Below are 15,115 nucleotides of genomic sequence, written 5' to 3'. Positions count from 1 at the left end.
ATCTGAAACGTATTAGGTAGGGATACACATTGTACATGTTGGGATTAGGTATAAAAGGAAAACTAATCTGTACAGCTGGAAGATCCAGTCAATACTTAGAGCCCAACATCACAATTTTCATAGTTAATGACATAGTCTTTTGCCTCCATTGCTGTGGGAGACAGTGACCATGGTGAGATGATATAGGGGTAGTGAGAGACTGACCAAGGCCAATGGTGAGAGGCCTTGGTCATATCCCCCCCCCCCTTTCTCCCTCTACCTTCTTGTTCTACCATATTCCCTTGCATTCTTAACCTACTGAAGCTGTCCGATACCTTCTCTAGTTGTGCTACTGCTTGCTGGAACCATTGGAGTAAGATACTGCTGGTGGTAATTTGAGAACAAGAGCAAACCCTTCTCCATCCTTCCATACCCTGCGACAACCTGTTCTCGCGGTTTTCTGCAGCAACTTTTATCCACATGTAACTCTCAATCTGGCTATCAGTTCCCCAAGGGACTTTGAAAGTGTTTTTCTACTGTTAGTACCCTACCATCAACCAAGAGTTGAGTTCTGTCATCTGGTTAGATTGCTGGATATTATTAAGTTAGTAATTTCTGACTTACTTTCTAATTTCAGTTCTGCCTTCATTTCTCTTGATCTAACCATCAACTTGTTGAGATATTTGGAGGATGATCTCCGTTGACCAGGCCCTACAATCGATCCAACTTTAGTGTTGATCAGAGCTCTGGTTCCTTACCCATTGGTCCTCTTTTGTTTCTGGAATTTATATCCTACAGTCCTACTTGTGGGTTGGATTTAGTTACTTGCTGTTTAGTGAGTCTAGACCTATCATTATGACTATTAAAAAAAAAAAAAGGAATTTAGAATTTTTTGTAGACTTCAAAATAGCAATTTTCATAAGTGTTTACTGAATAAGAAAATATAAACTAAACTGAAACTACCTGGTGACCTAAATTTTCAAAAAAATAGAAATCTTGTAGTGCGGGCCAGTGGCTATAACTTTCCCAAAATAGATGAGACTTGCAAGACCTCGGCCTTGTTAGTGGTAAATTGGTAACTGATTAAACTTTCCAAGGTACAAAATCATTGCAATTGGACAAGTCTTGACCTTCCAAAAATAACCCCATAGATTAGTGACATAAAAATAACCCATATTAAAGCTTGAGGTGCCACTATATCATAGTCATTTTTCCTTTTTTTAATTAATTATTTTTATTTTTATTTTCATTATCTTTCGTCTTTCATTTGTCATTTTTCATTTTCCATTTATCTTCTCTTTCCCCATCCCTCTTTTTCTGTTTTTTTTTTGGTAGAACTCAGTTTTCCTTTGTTTTGTTTGGATCCATGTAGCCGACCCCATTAAGTTGGGATGAGGCTGAGTTTGTTGTTGTATTTCACATTTGTTCCCTTTGGAATAGATGCTTGTCATTCTGTTGATAACATTTTTTAGGTGAGTCATTAAAAGTTATTTCTCTTAGGTCCTGAAAAATTCAATCCTCAGTGAATTCATCCTTCGATTCTAATATTTTTTTCAACTTTTACTTTTGGTACTATTTTTGATATTTCATATAAATGTCATGGATCCTGACATTTCAAAGTGGAATTGGTGAATTTTGTGTTGCAGGAGCAGTATATGAAGGTCATATTATTTATCATGTCCTTGCAGTCTGATGTATGGCGCCCTTCCCTCATTGTCTCAAGTGCTCTTTCTGTATGGGAAACTCAGTTCTTGCGTCTAGCACCATCTATCAATGTTGTTGTCTATAGTGGGAACAGTGATGTCCGGAAGAGTATCCGTGCACTGGAATTTTATGAGGAAAGTGGTTGTGTAATGTTTCAAGTCCTCCTGTCTACTCCAGATGCTATTGTTGAGGTACTTTATTTTTTGATTTATTCATATTTTCACCTAAGGATTGGAAATTTCTTACCATTAGTAATTATCTTGGTTGAATTCAAGGTCATAAGACTTGGAATCGGCACTGGATCGGTCTTCATAGATTCTGATCTAATATTTGAATGTGAATCGGCCAGGAATTGGCTGTAATCAGTTTGGAATCGGTCAGAATTGGCCAGAATCGACTGGAACACCCTTTTCAGAATCGGCAAAATCGGGATCCGGATAGTTGGCCGATTCACCTGAGCCGATCCAAAATTTTAAACCATGGTTGATTAAGGTTCCTTATTTTAATTTGTTCTTTTTAAACCTTGTGTCCTTATTCAGGGAAGAATTTTTTTTTTTAAAAAAAATACATTTTTAAACCATGGTTAAGGGTCTTTTTGGTATCATTTTTCATTTTGTTATTGACCTATTTAAAAAAATCCTTTACTAAAAACCATTTTGATCAAAAAATAAAAACTGTTTGGTAATTACTAAACACAATAGATTGTAGAATGAAAAATGAGTTTGGTAACCACCTATGTGTAAATAATTTTTATATATTTTAGTGATAGGTGAAGGAATTCTCCCATCACCCATCTTCTTTCTCAAATCAACTGTAAACCATAAGGGATGGGGATTCTTCTCCTAAAAGGAATCAATTCAGAACTTTCAAGGATCAAAACGAAAGCACAAGCTCGCAACCACAACTCATAGTAGCTTTCTCCAGTTGCGATTAGAAATATCAGAGAGAACCAAATCGCAAGATCAAAAAGAAAAACAGAGAAATTTCTGAAGGAAAACCTGAACTACAGAGTCCAGACAGCAATTGGATCTGTCAAGTCTGTAATCAACTAAAAACTAGAAATAGGAAAACAGAGAACCACCAAAATCACCATCAATCAATCGAAGAAACAAATCAAAGACCATGGAAAAAGTATTTAGAGAAAAATCTACCTCATGAAAAGGTTGGATATTGGAACTGCAGGAGAAATCTGAAGAAGAAGAAGAATTTGGAGAAGAAGTAGATATTGCAGATGCCGAAGCTGCAGCCATGGATGCAACAAAGACTCTAGATTTCTTCATTTTTTTAAGGCTCAAAGCTTCTCTACTTTCTCTCTTTCTCTGTTTCTCAGAGGGCGATGAAACTGTTTATGAATACTTATGACGAGAGCTTTGCGTGTCTTCCTGTATATATACAGAAGGATTCCAGGTAAACTTCAAAGAGGGCGTCCCTTTCTTGTTTCTACACCCCCACTTATTCCAGATCTTAGTAGGGAACTTGGGACCTCAGCCTTCCTCAGCCACGTTGATTCTATCCCAAACCCATATGCCTTCCATTTTTCTAATCCAATCTATTATTCAGATTTCCAGATTTTTAAGAGGAAAAAATTGCAAAATTATAATACACAATTTCATCACCCGAGCCAAGCACACTGGATCCCAACTAGCAACACCAGGCAGTTGCAGCGATTGGAGCCTTTTAAGTTCAAACCTCGGACTTTTGCAGAGAAATCTCTCTCTCTCTCTCTCTCTCTCTCTCTCACTTCCTCTTGAAATTTGACAGATCCATCGCGTGTCAATAGATGTAAGGCAAAACAAAAGAAGAGAAACAAAATCAGGAATCAAAGGATCTACAGAGACGAAAACCAGATTAATTGATGGGACCGATTCAGATTTCAAAAACATACTCTTAACATTTCAAATGAATCTTCTTTCTTCTCAGATCTGCAACTGTTACAGTAAAATCGTCCGAACGAAAGAGGAAAAAAGTCTACAATTTCAAAAAAGAGAAGTAGAAAAACAGAAAGAATCATAAATCTATCTATACAAGTATCGATCTTCGTTGTCCATTGAATTCCAACCTTATGCCGGTTCATCTACACCGTCTTCCTTCTTGGACGGCAGAAAACTTGGGAGGGTTTTAACTGAACTCCAGTGCTCACCTCAGCACTGCCCCCTTGCTCACTCAACAACCCAGACAGATCGCTCTGAAGAAGAAGAGGAAGAAGAAGAAGGCGTTTTTCTAAAATCAAAACCAAATGTCAATTTTACCCTCACTTCTTCTGCCTTACGAGCACGTGCTCATTAAACCTGAGCGAAAAATGAAGGAAAAATGTTTTTGCCCATAATCTAGACTCTTGAGTCTATTATGATTTTGGGGGTGTTTTCATTTATTTTAAATAAAACAAGTTTCAAAAATGATACCAAACAGATGAAAAAATGAAAAATTGTCAGAAAATGAAAATGAAAAATGATACCAAAAGACCCTAAAGTTCCTTTTTTTATTCACCCAAAAAAAAAATCATTTTATTGGAAGGACTTTAGGAAAATTTAACTACACTATTGAATCTTATATTGAGAGGGCGGGCCTCGGCGGCCGGAGCAATGGTAAGGCCGAGCCATTGCGACCTAGTGGTTGTGGGTTTGAGTTGGGAAACAGCCTCTCCACGAAGCGGGGTTAAGGCTGCATACATTATGACCCTTCCCAGACCCCGCAGTGGCAGGAGCCTCGTGCACTGGGTAAGCCCTTTTTATTGTATCTTATATATCTTATATTGGATGATCTTGTTGAATTGTACTCTATATTTTGTTATAGCTTTGTTGATTTTGTTAACCTTCTGTGCAATCTTTTGCAGGATTTGGAAGTTTTAGAATGCCTAGGATGGGAAGCATTGGTAGTTGATGACTGCCAACAGTCCCGAGTGTCAAAATATTGTGAGCAAATGAAATGTTTATCAACTGATTTTAGGCTTCTTGTTGCCAGTGGTCAAATAAAGGTATTTTTTTTCCCCTTCTGTTTAAGAGTTAATGTTCTTGACCTCTGGTTGCATCATTTAACTCAAACTGAATTTCTCCAGGATAGCCTTGCTGATTACCTCAATCTGCTGGCATTTCTTGATTCTGGGGTTGAAGGGGCCAGCCCTGATGGTTTGAAGGTTGATTCCAGTGATAATATTGGTAAACTGAAAGAGCGCTTGACACAGTTTGTTCCATTTGAGTGCAAATCTGAATCTTCTAAGTTTGTAGAGTATTGGGTTCCTGTTGAGCTTTCCAGCGTGCAGCTTGAGCATTATTGTTTTACTTTATTTTCAAACGAACTGTCTCTTCGATCATGTTCAAAGAACGATTCTGTTGGGACCCTTCGTGATATACTTATTTCTGTGCGGAAGGTTGGGCTTGACTGAATTCTGTTCCCCAGATGAGATCTTTGTAGTTTCATTTAAAATGTTAATTCCATCTCGGCATCTTTGTTTGATTTCATTATTATTTCATCTGATTTTGCTCAGTATGTGGACTTTTATGTTTACAACTTGGTGGTGTTCCTGTTAACTTTTCTATTCGATTTGCTCATATGGTTTTTTTCTGGCAGTGCTGTGACCATCCCTATCTTTTGGAGCCTTCTTTGCAAAGCTTGCTTACTAAAGGTCTTCCTGAGGTGGAGTATTTGGATGTTGGAATAAAAGCAAGCGGCAAGCTGCAACTTCTTGACAAGTTTCTTCAAGAGATAAAAAGGCGTGGCTTAAGAGCACTGATCCTTTTTCAGGTACCTGAATTACTGGCTGATACTTGTGATATTGTTTTCCATTTTTCTCTGCTCTTGTGCAGAGTTTGTTGCATGTTTGTAGGTAATTTTTTTTTTTTTGAGATAAATAATATTTAGTTGAACAATAAAAGTACAGCAGTAGTATGATAGAAATACAACCTCCGAAGGGATGTGACTATAAAATCCAACCCATAACTATAGTATACAAAATGACAATCTGATAGAAACAGTTTGGATACTACACATTTAATTTCATCACTTCATAAAAAAGGGCTTACCCAGTGCACGAGGCTCCCGCCACTGCGGGGTCTGGGGAGGGTCATAATGTACTATGCAGTCTTACCCCTGCTTTCGCAGAGAGCTTGTTTCCAGATTTGAACCCGTGACCACTTGGTGGTGCAGATCCAGGCATCCACAAGAAGAAGAAGCCCTAAGATTAGGACCTAGTAGTTGGAGCCTTAGTTTATTTCCATACTTAGGTTTTTTTTTTTCAGTTTAATTGTAAACTTAAATTGAACCGGTTCAGACCATTGTTCAATTTAAGTGAATTAATCCTATTGGTTGTTAGTGCTTATTTCCTATTGGTAGATTAGGGAATCTTTCTTTTAAGTATTTTAATTCCACCCCTCCACGATTTTTAGAGGGACTGTTTTAGTTTGTAATTAGGATTCAGCCTAGGATTCAAATTTCTAGGGTGAATACGTTTTAGGCCTATGGCCATATTATAAAATAATAAAATCGTGGGAGGCTCCCCCACAATTCAGACTTAAAAAAAAATCGTTTCTGTTTGCTGCCTTGCTCCTTTGAGAGTGTGCCTTGTGAGTAATATCAAGGTGAAGGGACTGGTGGATCTCCAGTTGACTCCTTGCATCTTGTAGACTAGGAGGATCTTCTTCTCATCTCCTTGCATCTTGTAGATCGGGAGAAGCCATCTTCAATCTTCAAAGTTGCTGCCTTTGAAGATCTGCCATTATCAAGTAAGTTGCTGTTATTATTAATCATTACCTTTCTTCTTCTAATCCTCCAACCTAAACCCCATCAATCTCTATTATCATTTCCATTAAAACCCATCGATCCATTACACTTTTAACCTCCCACAGCCTTAACTCACCATCAGAATCCAACCAAAATTGGATCACAGCCCCCTCTCACCACACATTACACTCAATCCAACTTGCAGCCCCATTCCTCTAGTAAAACCCTAAAACCTACCTAGACCAATCCACCTGTCAGTATTCTCTCAAATTACAGCCGAACCACCTTACTACCCCTAGCACTCGACCCAAAGCCCATCCCTGAATTCTCATCCTAAACCCTAAAACTCATCCCTCTTATTTTCCCCCAAAACCCAAAACCTGAAACCCTAATTTTCTAATTTTTTAAAATTTTCATTCAATCATCTTTACACCTTCACTGTTAGCTTCCTATAAACCTGCCTAGCTTTACTAAATAAGATCCACACCATTACCCTAAGCCTAACCCTAGTTTTGACCTAATTCCTCAAATTTGCCCCAATTAGCCAGCTATTTGGAAGGTCCTGGTTACTTGGCTCTTAGTAGACTTTTTGTTTATCTAGGACTACATTACTTGGTCACAATGGAGCAACCTTACCATTGGACCAAGGCCCGCCCTCTGTAATTTCATCACTGCATCACCTTGGTTAATTGTGATTTAACTAAACTTCATTAATTGTCCCGAAGGTTTGTCGTCTGTTTATTGATTTGAACAATAATCTGTCTGAATACATGGTTATATTTCATTTTTTTATTCTTATTCTCTGACATCTTTGTTATATGACAGTCATTTGGTGGATCTAGGCTTGGAGATATTTTGGATGACTTTCTGCGGCAAAGATTTGGGTTAGATTCTTATGAACATGTTGATGGATTGGTCAGTTCAAAGAAGAAGCAAGCTGCCGTCAACATGTTTAACAATAAGGAGAGAGGGAGATTTGTGTTTCTGTTAGAAAATCGTGCTTGCCACCAAAGCATTAAACTTTCATCAGTGGACATTATTATTTTGTTTGATAGTGATTGGAACCCACTGAATGATTTAAGAGGCTTGCAGAGGATCCATATTGATTCACAGCTCGAACAGCTAAAAGTATTTCGTTTATATACATCTCGTACTGTTGAAGAAAAAATTCTAAGTCTTGTAAAACAAGATATATCTCTTGATAGCAATATACACAATGTAAGCCATAATACTTGTCAGATGCTGCTTATTTGGGGTGCCTCCTATCTATTTGGTAAATTGGATGGGTTCCATGGTGGTAATACCTCACCTTCATATTTAAATATTTTGTCCAATGAGCCATTTATGAATGCTGTAGTGGAGGAATTATTAATACATTTACCCCAAAATGCTGAAAACAGTGGAAAAAACAACTGTTCATTCATTTCAAAGGTTAAACAAAGTGGTGCAACCTATTCAAGGGATATTCCTTTACTTGGAGAGAGTGAAATGCAGTTGAGGGATGAAGAGCCACCCCATGTTTTTTGGACAAAATTACTGCAGGGAAGGTATCCTCGCTGGAGATATTTGTCTGGATCGTCGCCTAGGATACGAAAAAGAGTGCAGTATTTTGAAGGGTCACCAAGAAAATCAGGCGTTGTGGGTGATGAAGCTATAAAGAAGTGCAAGAAAGTAGCTGACAATACCATCAATCCACTCTCTCTGAAGCGTTGGATAGAAGACAAAAGAAAATTACTTTCTGAGGGCAAGGAAGGTAAAATTGCTGATGCTGCTGTAGTTTCATGTAGTTATGATGGAACCTCAATTTCTGTTTGAAAGAGCAACAATTTACTGGGGGCACAAGGAAGACGGAGTGTATTTATGAAAAAAATTAGCTTTCCATTGCTACTTTTTTGCCTCCATTTCTTCTTTTCATTCTGTGAAACTGAACCATTTCCTTTTACTGCAGGAACATCTGGAGCTCAAGCTGGCAATGGGTCTCAATCTTTGCCAATATCAGCTGTTATGAGTGATAAAAATCATGTGTGTTCCATGCCTAATGAAATTTCAAGTGTATCAGGAACGAACTTAGTTGAATCTACAAAAAGAAGAAAACTACGTGATGCTCAGAAGAGTCTCCATCTGTTACTGAAGCCAGAGATATCAAAACTCTGTGAAATCCTAAATCTTCCTGTATGCATCTCATAAATTCAAATTGTATAGTTGTCTGTTTTCCATAGGATTTGTCTTTGTGCCGTTTGTTATTAGCCCATTATGATGGATATGCTCATTTACATTGCAGACTTCTTCCTTTGTTTAAATGATGTTTCTTTAATCAATAAATAGAAGTATAAACCTCAACTCTAGAAAGCATTGGTGCAACTACTAGGTATCAGGCTATCGGCAACTAGTTCTGCCTTTCTGCTCTAACTATGGCTGTGTATCTGTTTAGTGACATTTATGTCTCTAATCAATCCCTTGATTCATGTTTTTGTTTGCATTTACCTTGTCCTTCTAGATCCTTCTACTTGCACCATGTCACTTCGATGAGGGGACCGAATAGGGGAAGAGGAAAAGATAGAAAGAAATCAGAATTTCAGGGGAGGGGGGGAAGAGAAGAAACCGTAAGAAGAAGAAGAAGAAGAAGCAGCAGAGGGAAGAAGAAGCTGTGAGAAGAAGAAGAAAGACGGGATGGGGGTGTATGTGCACACGCACAAACTCACTTTTCTTTTAATTCATCCTTGCATAATCTCTAACGATGGGGAAGTACATCATATATAAAGAGAAATAAAAGGCACCCAAAAATAAAGATTCCTAATTACTTACTAAAACCAGGCTAACTAAAATAGAAACCCAATAAAACTCAAATTGGAAATTTCCCTACGTGTCTAATAACTACCTTAAAATAAAAGATTACATAATAATTTCCCAAATAAAATAAACTGGGTTTGGGTCGGTCCAATGTAGTACACCAGTTGGGTCGGCTTGGTCCAAGATTGTCCTGCATCACACTTCTAAGTGGTTCAGTGATAGGTCTTCCTTGCACATGACTAAACCTTCTCACTTGATTTTCTGCCATCATGTCAATAGTTGGTGCATAGTTTGAACAATGGCAATTATTACTTGTCTTATTTTTGCTGGCCTTGCTACTAAGCAGATTTTTGATAAGTTTTGGCTTCATGATGTGATTTTTTGTCAAGAAATACAATATTGTTTGTCATCGGAATAGAGATTCAAATGCTGCTTCAATTGCTCTGTTTTTTTATGACTTAGGACATCCTTTTACTTTAATGTGCTTACTGACAATTGTTGGCTTGAGGTTCATGCATCTGCTAAAAGTTTGAAGTGTGCATATTTTCTTTTTAGTTTTCCCCCAATTTGGTGGAATATCTGTTAATTCCCCAAATTGTTTAACATGCGTCTTTTGTTGTTATTTGCCTATTTGTTGTCTTGGCAATGCATAGCATGTTGACAGGCTGACAGCTTGTAAACCATATCTGATTTCATATATTATCCGAATAAAATGCAGGGGTGCATCAAGGTTATGGCTGGAAGGTTTCTTGAATATATAATGAATAATCATCATGTCAATAGAGAACCAGTGGCCATATTACAGGCTTTTCAGATCTCTGTGGTTAGTAGCTTCCCACTCTAATTGGTATTACTTTTTCTGTGTCCCTCATTTTTTGTTCTAATGAGACCAAGTTAGTAGCTGCTCCTTCAACTAATTTTTGCTAACTTTCCTGTGCCAACATCTTTACATGTTTTTAAAAATCCAAGTCTGTCAATTAAAACTGATCAAATTGTTTTGGTTTTGATGGTCAGCACCTAACCAAATTTTCATGGAATATATCATTTCAGTTGAAAATTTTCACATTTTGCTGAACTTTATAATGTTTTGTCCCAGATATTGGACGGTTGGAATAAAAACTTCTAGAATCTCAGAAAATAAATTACTGATCAAACAATTAATTGATTATGTGATTGAGTCAGTTTCAGTTGAATCATTTGAAATATCTGATGCGAGGTCCAGATACTCTAATCATGAGACCCATAGCAACTCATTGGTGCCTCAGTTCCAATCTGTTGGTCCTATGGCACAGGGTTCAATACACATTCTAAAATAATTATTTTTGGAATGAATTTGTACATCTCACCAGTTTTGTGCTTTTTTCAGTGTTGGACAGCTGCTGCTTCTTTTAAACACAAGATTGACCACAAGGAATCACTTGCACATGTAAAACAGCTTTTGAATTTTGAATGCAAGGAGGAAGAGGTTGAATTTATTTTTTCAAAATTGTGGATGCTGAAGAAAATGTTTCATTCTGTAGAAGATAGTTCACCTAAAATGAAAAATGTTTCAGAAATCCTTCTGTGTGCTAGCTCTTCCCAATCAATGACATCTGCCCAGGAAGAGTTTGGAGGAGAGATCAGAGATAGCTCTCAGAGTTGTAACTTTCCTCAATATGTTCCTGCCAAGCAGGAACAGGCAACTGATTTTGATAAAACTAGTTGGTCAGAGAAGAATGATTTCCTGAATATTAGCCAATTTAAGAAAATTTGTGCCAAGAGGATAAAGAAGCTCCTTCAGAAGCAACAGGAAGAAGTTCAGAAATTCAATGAAATCAGGCAGAAGGAAAAAGCAAAGCTGGAGGAAGAGTTAACATTGAAGTTGGTTCTTATCCACGCGGTAGATGAACACATCTCCATTAGATTAGATAAGATGAAGAAGGCAGAGCAAGACCATGCAAAGAAGATAGAAGAGAACAATCGGCGTTGGGAAGTACTCAGGAAAAATCTTGAGGCTTTGCAGCTGGTGGCAAGGAATGGGGAGCAGCAGATGAATGCTCATTGGTTGGAGCAAGCCAAGTCTGGGAAATCAGTTGGGCCATTTGCTAATCTTCCTTTGCCGGTTTCTGGGTTCAGGTTGGAAGAAATGATGGCTTGTGAGGGGGGTGCCACCCAAATTTCTGGGCCTCCTTCAAAAAAATCTGATCCTAACATTACTTTTCCAACCAAGCCAGGTGAGGGTCTACCATCTAGAGTAACAAAAACTATTCCAAATAAAACCACAGAGGGCAGTGGAATGGATGCTACTCTTATCATGCAGCCTAACAGAGAGGATGGTGTAATGGATGCTACTGTCGTCGTTCAATTTATTGGGGACAGTAACAGAATGGGTGCTATGCTTGACAGGCAGCCCAATAGAGAGGATGATGGAGTGGATGCTACTGTTGCCATGCAGTCTAATGAAGATAGAAACAGATTAGATACTACACTTGACATGCAGCCTAGTAGGGTGGATGTTCGAGGTGGTGCTAATAGTCTTGACATGCAGTCTAATGAAGATAAAAGTGGATTGGATGGTACAATTGCCATGCATTCTGTTAGAGTTGACAAGGGAGTAGATACTACAGTTGCCATGCAGCCTCATAAAGACAATGAAATGGATACTACTTATAGCATGGAGTCTTGTAGAGAGGACAATGCAATGGATGTTTCAGCCTCAAAAAGGGAAATTCTTGCTGGAGATGAGCAACACAATAGGGCAGACTGTTCCAATAGTTCCTTGGAGCCAACTCAGATTGACTCACATTCTATGGCTCAGCCACATGTTACAACTGCCCAGAACAGTTCATCGGCATTGGATGTGGTATATAGATTGTAGCCTCTCTTTTTTTTCCTGTTAATTAAGTAATGCCTATTTGCTGTGTATCTTTATTCTATTATCAAACTCATATTTCTTGATGATGATAAAAGGCCAGTGTTCTAGACTTAGAACCTGTTAGTCTGACCATCCAAAATTTTATTGTAGCAGTTGGTTGGTTTTAATAGGTGCCAGCCACCTACATATGCACCATGTTTGAGCTACTGTCTTAGCCTACTACATTGACCTTGTACCAAATTTAGATTACATGTCCATGTTGTGGTAGATGATTGTGCTTATGTACACACTTGAATGCATTAATATAATTATATCTTGCTTTCATGCATGATCCTTACTATTTTGTATGTTGTCAGTTACCTCATGTTGAGCATTGTGAGCCACCCACAGAAGCTGCAGTGCTAGATGAAGCTGCGCCAAGTTGTGAAATGCAAAATACTCCTGAACATGTCCAGGTTCCATCACATCAGCCAGCTGATGTTTTACCTTCTGATGAATCTAATCATGATACATCTGTTATGGAACCTGTTCAACAATTGCCACTGCTTTTGTCTGTGGACCCACCCTCTACTGCATGTGATCAACAAGATGATTCTGTAATGGGGACCTGTCATGTGACAACTAATGAGGACCATACTTCCTACCAACAGGCTCAAATTCAGGAACCACTAATGGAAAATCCAGCGGAGTCATCTAATCACTCTGATTCTACACCACCGGTTGAGGACCATTCTGAGCCATCTCACTCTCTTCCACAACCCATTGCCCCTTGGCCACTGCACCTGCCTGTGGAAAGGCCTTCAGTTGGAAGCGGGGCATTACCATCAGACACTAGCATGACCACTATTCCAGAGTCAAGTAATTGTCCACAAATTATACATTTAGTTGGAAGCGGCACATATTTGTCGGTTACTGGAGGTGTGGGGACTGTTCCAGAATCCAGCAACCATCCACCACAACCAACGGCTGTTGCAACCCAAACGTGTCAGCCAGGGAACTGTGATCCACTTCAACGTGAAATAGAAAGATTACAGAAGGAAAAGGAGCAGACCATCAAATTCCATGGAGATCTGGTTTTATCTGAGCTGCTTTTGTTTATTTTTTGTTTTTGCCAATATTGTATTCCAAGAGGGAAGTGAGCCCCAAATTCTAATCCTTTTCTGTTGAATGTGTTCTTTCTGAGTAGAAATTGCAGCTCGAATCTGAATGCGAGAAGGAGTTAGAAGATGTTCATAGGAAGTATGCTGCTTTGCTTCAAGAGGCTGAGAGTACACTGGTGCAGAGGACAAAGGCATTGGATGCAAACTACAACAACGTTTTTATGAATAAGATGTTGGCCCATGCATTCAGATCCAAATTTAGTGGGCAAAGGGCATCTGGGGCACAGGGACAGCAGCAAGGTAAGGAATTTACTTCTGGACCTGGCCTTTTCAATTTTTAATATTTAGCTGTGTAGGATACTTCCCCAACTTGGAGATTAGTCATGCTTAATTTGGGTTTAACCATGTTGAGTACAACTTCAGAACTTATACATTGGCAGTATCATAGGGTTGGTAGAATAGTTGACAACCAAACCTACGAACACGGCTAATTTCAGATACAGCCCATGCATATTGATTAAGCTCTATGTATGTGGGAGAGCTAGTTGCCAAATTTTCTAGCTTGATGTATGAACATGAATAATTGTTAATATGCCATGAGTTCATGAATGGATCGATTGTATGCTTGCTAATAGCTAACATGTATGCATATCTTTCCTTTTATTTCATCTGGCATCTAACCCATATTTTCCTTCCAGGGATGCCTACTAGTTTCATGCAGCAGTTATTTCAGCTGTCATCACACCAACATGCTCGGAGGCCTACCCCTTTGTGTAGTCCACCAGCGGCTCCACCATTGCAGGTGGTTCACCATTCCTCTGCACTTTTCTCTAGTAACCCTGCCAGACAACACATTAGCCCTGTTGTTCCTTCAGCAGGGAACTTTCAAGTTGCCAGTGAACAACGGGCCCCAGCCCCTAACGTTCGGCCCTTCAGACCTTCCACATCCATGTCAGCACCCAATATCCAGCCTCTTCCTCACACCATTCCCAGTCAGCAAGAACTTGGTAATGCTGCTTCCACTTCTTCCATGGTTCCTCAGCTTGCCTCCCGAGTACCTACCCATTCATCTGGGCCTTTTAGCAGGAGCAAACGACTAGAAAGTGCAGGAGAGTTGGCAGATTTCAGTAGCCCTTCTTTTCCTGTTTTGGATCTGCTATTGGATGTCAGCAACCAGGTTGGTGTGAACCCACCAAGTCTATTACAGCCTCTTCCAGATTTGGGTCCGACCTTGGATGCATTGGACCCATCTGAACTCACCACATATGGAAGTTTACGAGGCACTGCTGCACGTACTGGTCCAGCAGCAGATGTTTGCATTTCTGGTAATAACTAATCGGAGGATGATAAATTTTGTGCCAAGATAATGGTACGCATGGAAGGTGAAGAGGCCTCATTTTGTGTCTTTCATTTTGGGTAAAAGAGGCCCAAATTTTGTAATATATTGTAACATAGTCCCGGTATTGTACTCTTCAGCTGGTCCCTGAAATTAATCTACAAATTTTGCATTAAATGGAGCTTATGAGGCAGTAATCGCCAGGGATGAACTGCAGAAGTTCTTCTCTGGGAACTTGCAGTTCTTAATTCTGTGAATGTCCTACTCTATGGTGTGAGCTGTATAATTACATTTCTTTTTTTGTTCTCTTAGTAGTGTTGGCGAGTTGCCGAGTTACTTATTTTGGTATCCAGAGCTGATTGGTTGGAATGTACTTATCTTGTGTGAGAACATACAATGCCAAATTGAGAGAGAGATGTATATGAAGCATTAATGTTAGAGTCCCTTGCAAAAACTATATTCACTCTCCTTCACAAGTCTCTAGTGTAGCAGTATCAGGGAGTCATTTGGCTAGGTTATGTTAAAAAGTCGTTCTTTATCCATTTGGAAGGGAATCATTTAGTTCCATTTAAAGCACATGCAGTTTTTTCCCTTTCTAATAAAGAGCTTATGCAAATAAGATATACAAAGGACTGC

At 38.9% G+C, this 15,115-nt stretch overlaps 1 protein-coding gene across 1 annotated transcript; it reads left to right on the top strand.

Moving 5' to 3' along the window:
• Positions 1–1,625: 1,625 nt before the first annotated feature.
• Positions 1,626–14,776, top strand: LOC122647451 (helicase protein MOM1-like; the record flags this gene model as incomplete). The annotated part of the gene is made up of 11 exons (XM_043840848.1): positions 1,626–1,874; positions 4,517–4,657; positions 4,739–5,050; positions 5,251–5,424; positions 7,225–8,152; positions 8,348–8,571; positions 9,908–10,012; positions 10,556–12,031; positions 12,400–13,116; positions 13,230–13,443; positions 13,842–14,776. Coding segments are annotated over 11 exons (5,178 nt in total), but the record flags the coding sequence as incomplete, so codon positions are not given.
• Positions 14,777–15,115: the final 339 nt, after the last annotated feature.

The sequence above is a fragment of the Telopea speciosissima genome, unplaced genomic scaffold (assembly GCF_018873765.1).
Source record: "Telopea speciosissima isolate NSW1024214 ecotype Mountain lineage unplaced genomic scaffold, Tspe_v1 Tspe_v1.0051, whole genome shotgun sequence".
Lineage (NCBI taxonomy): Eukaryota > Viridiplantae > Streptophyta > Magnoliopsida > Proteales > Proteaceae > Telopea > Telopea speciosissima.
This window is presented reverse-complemented; position numbering and strand designations above follow the sequence as displayed.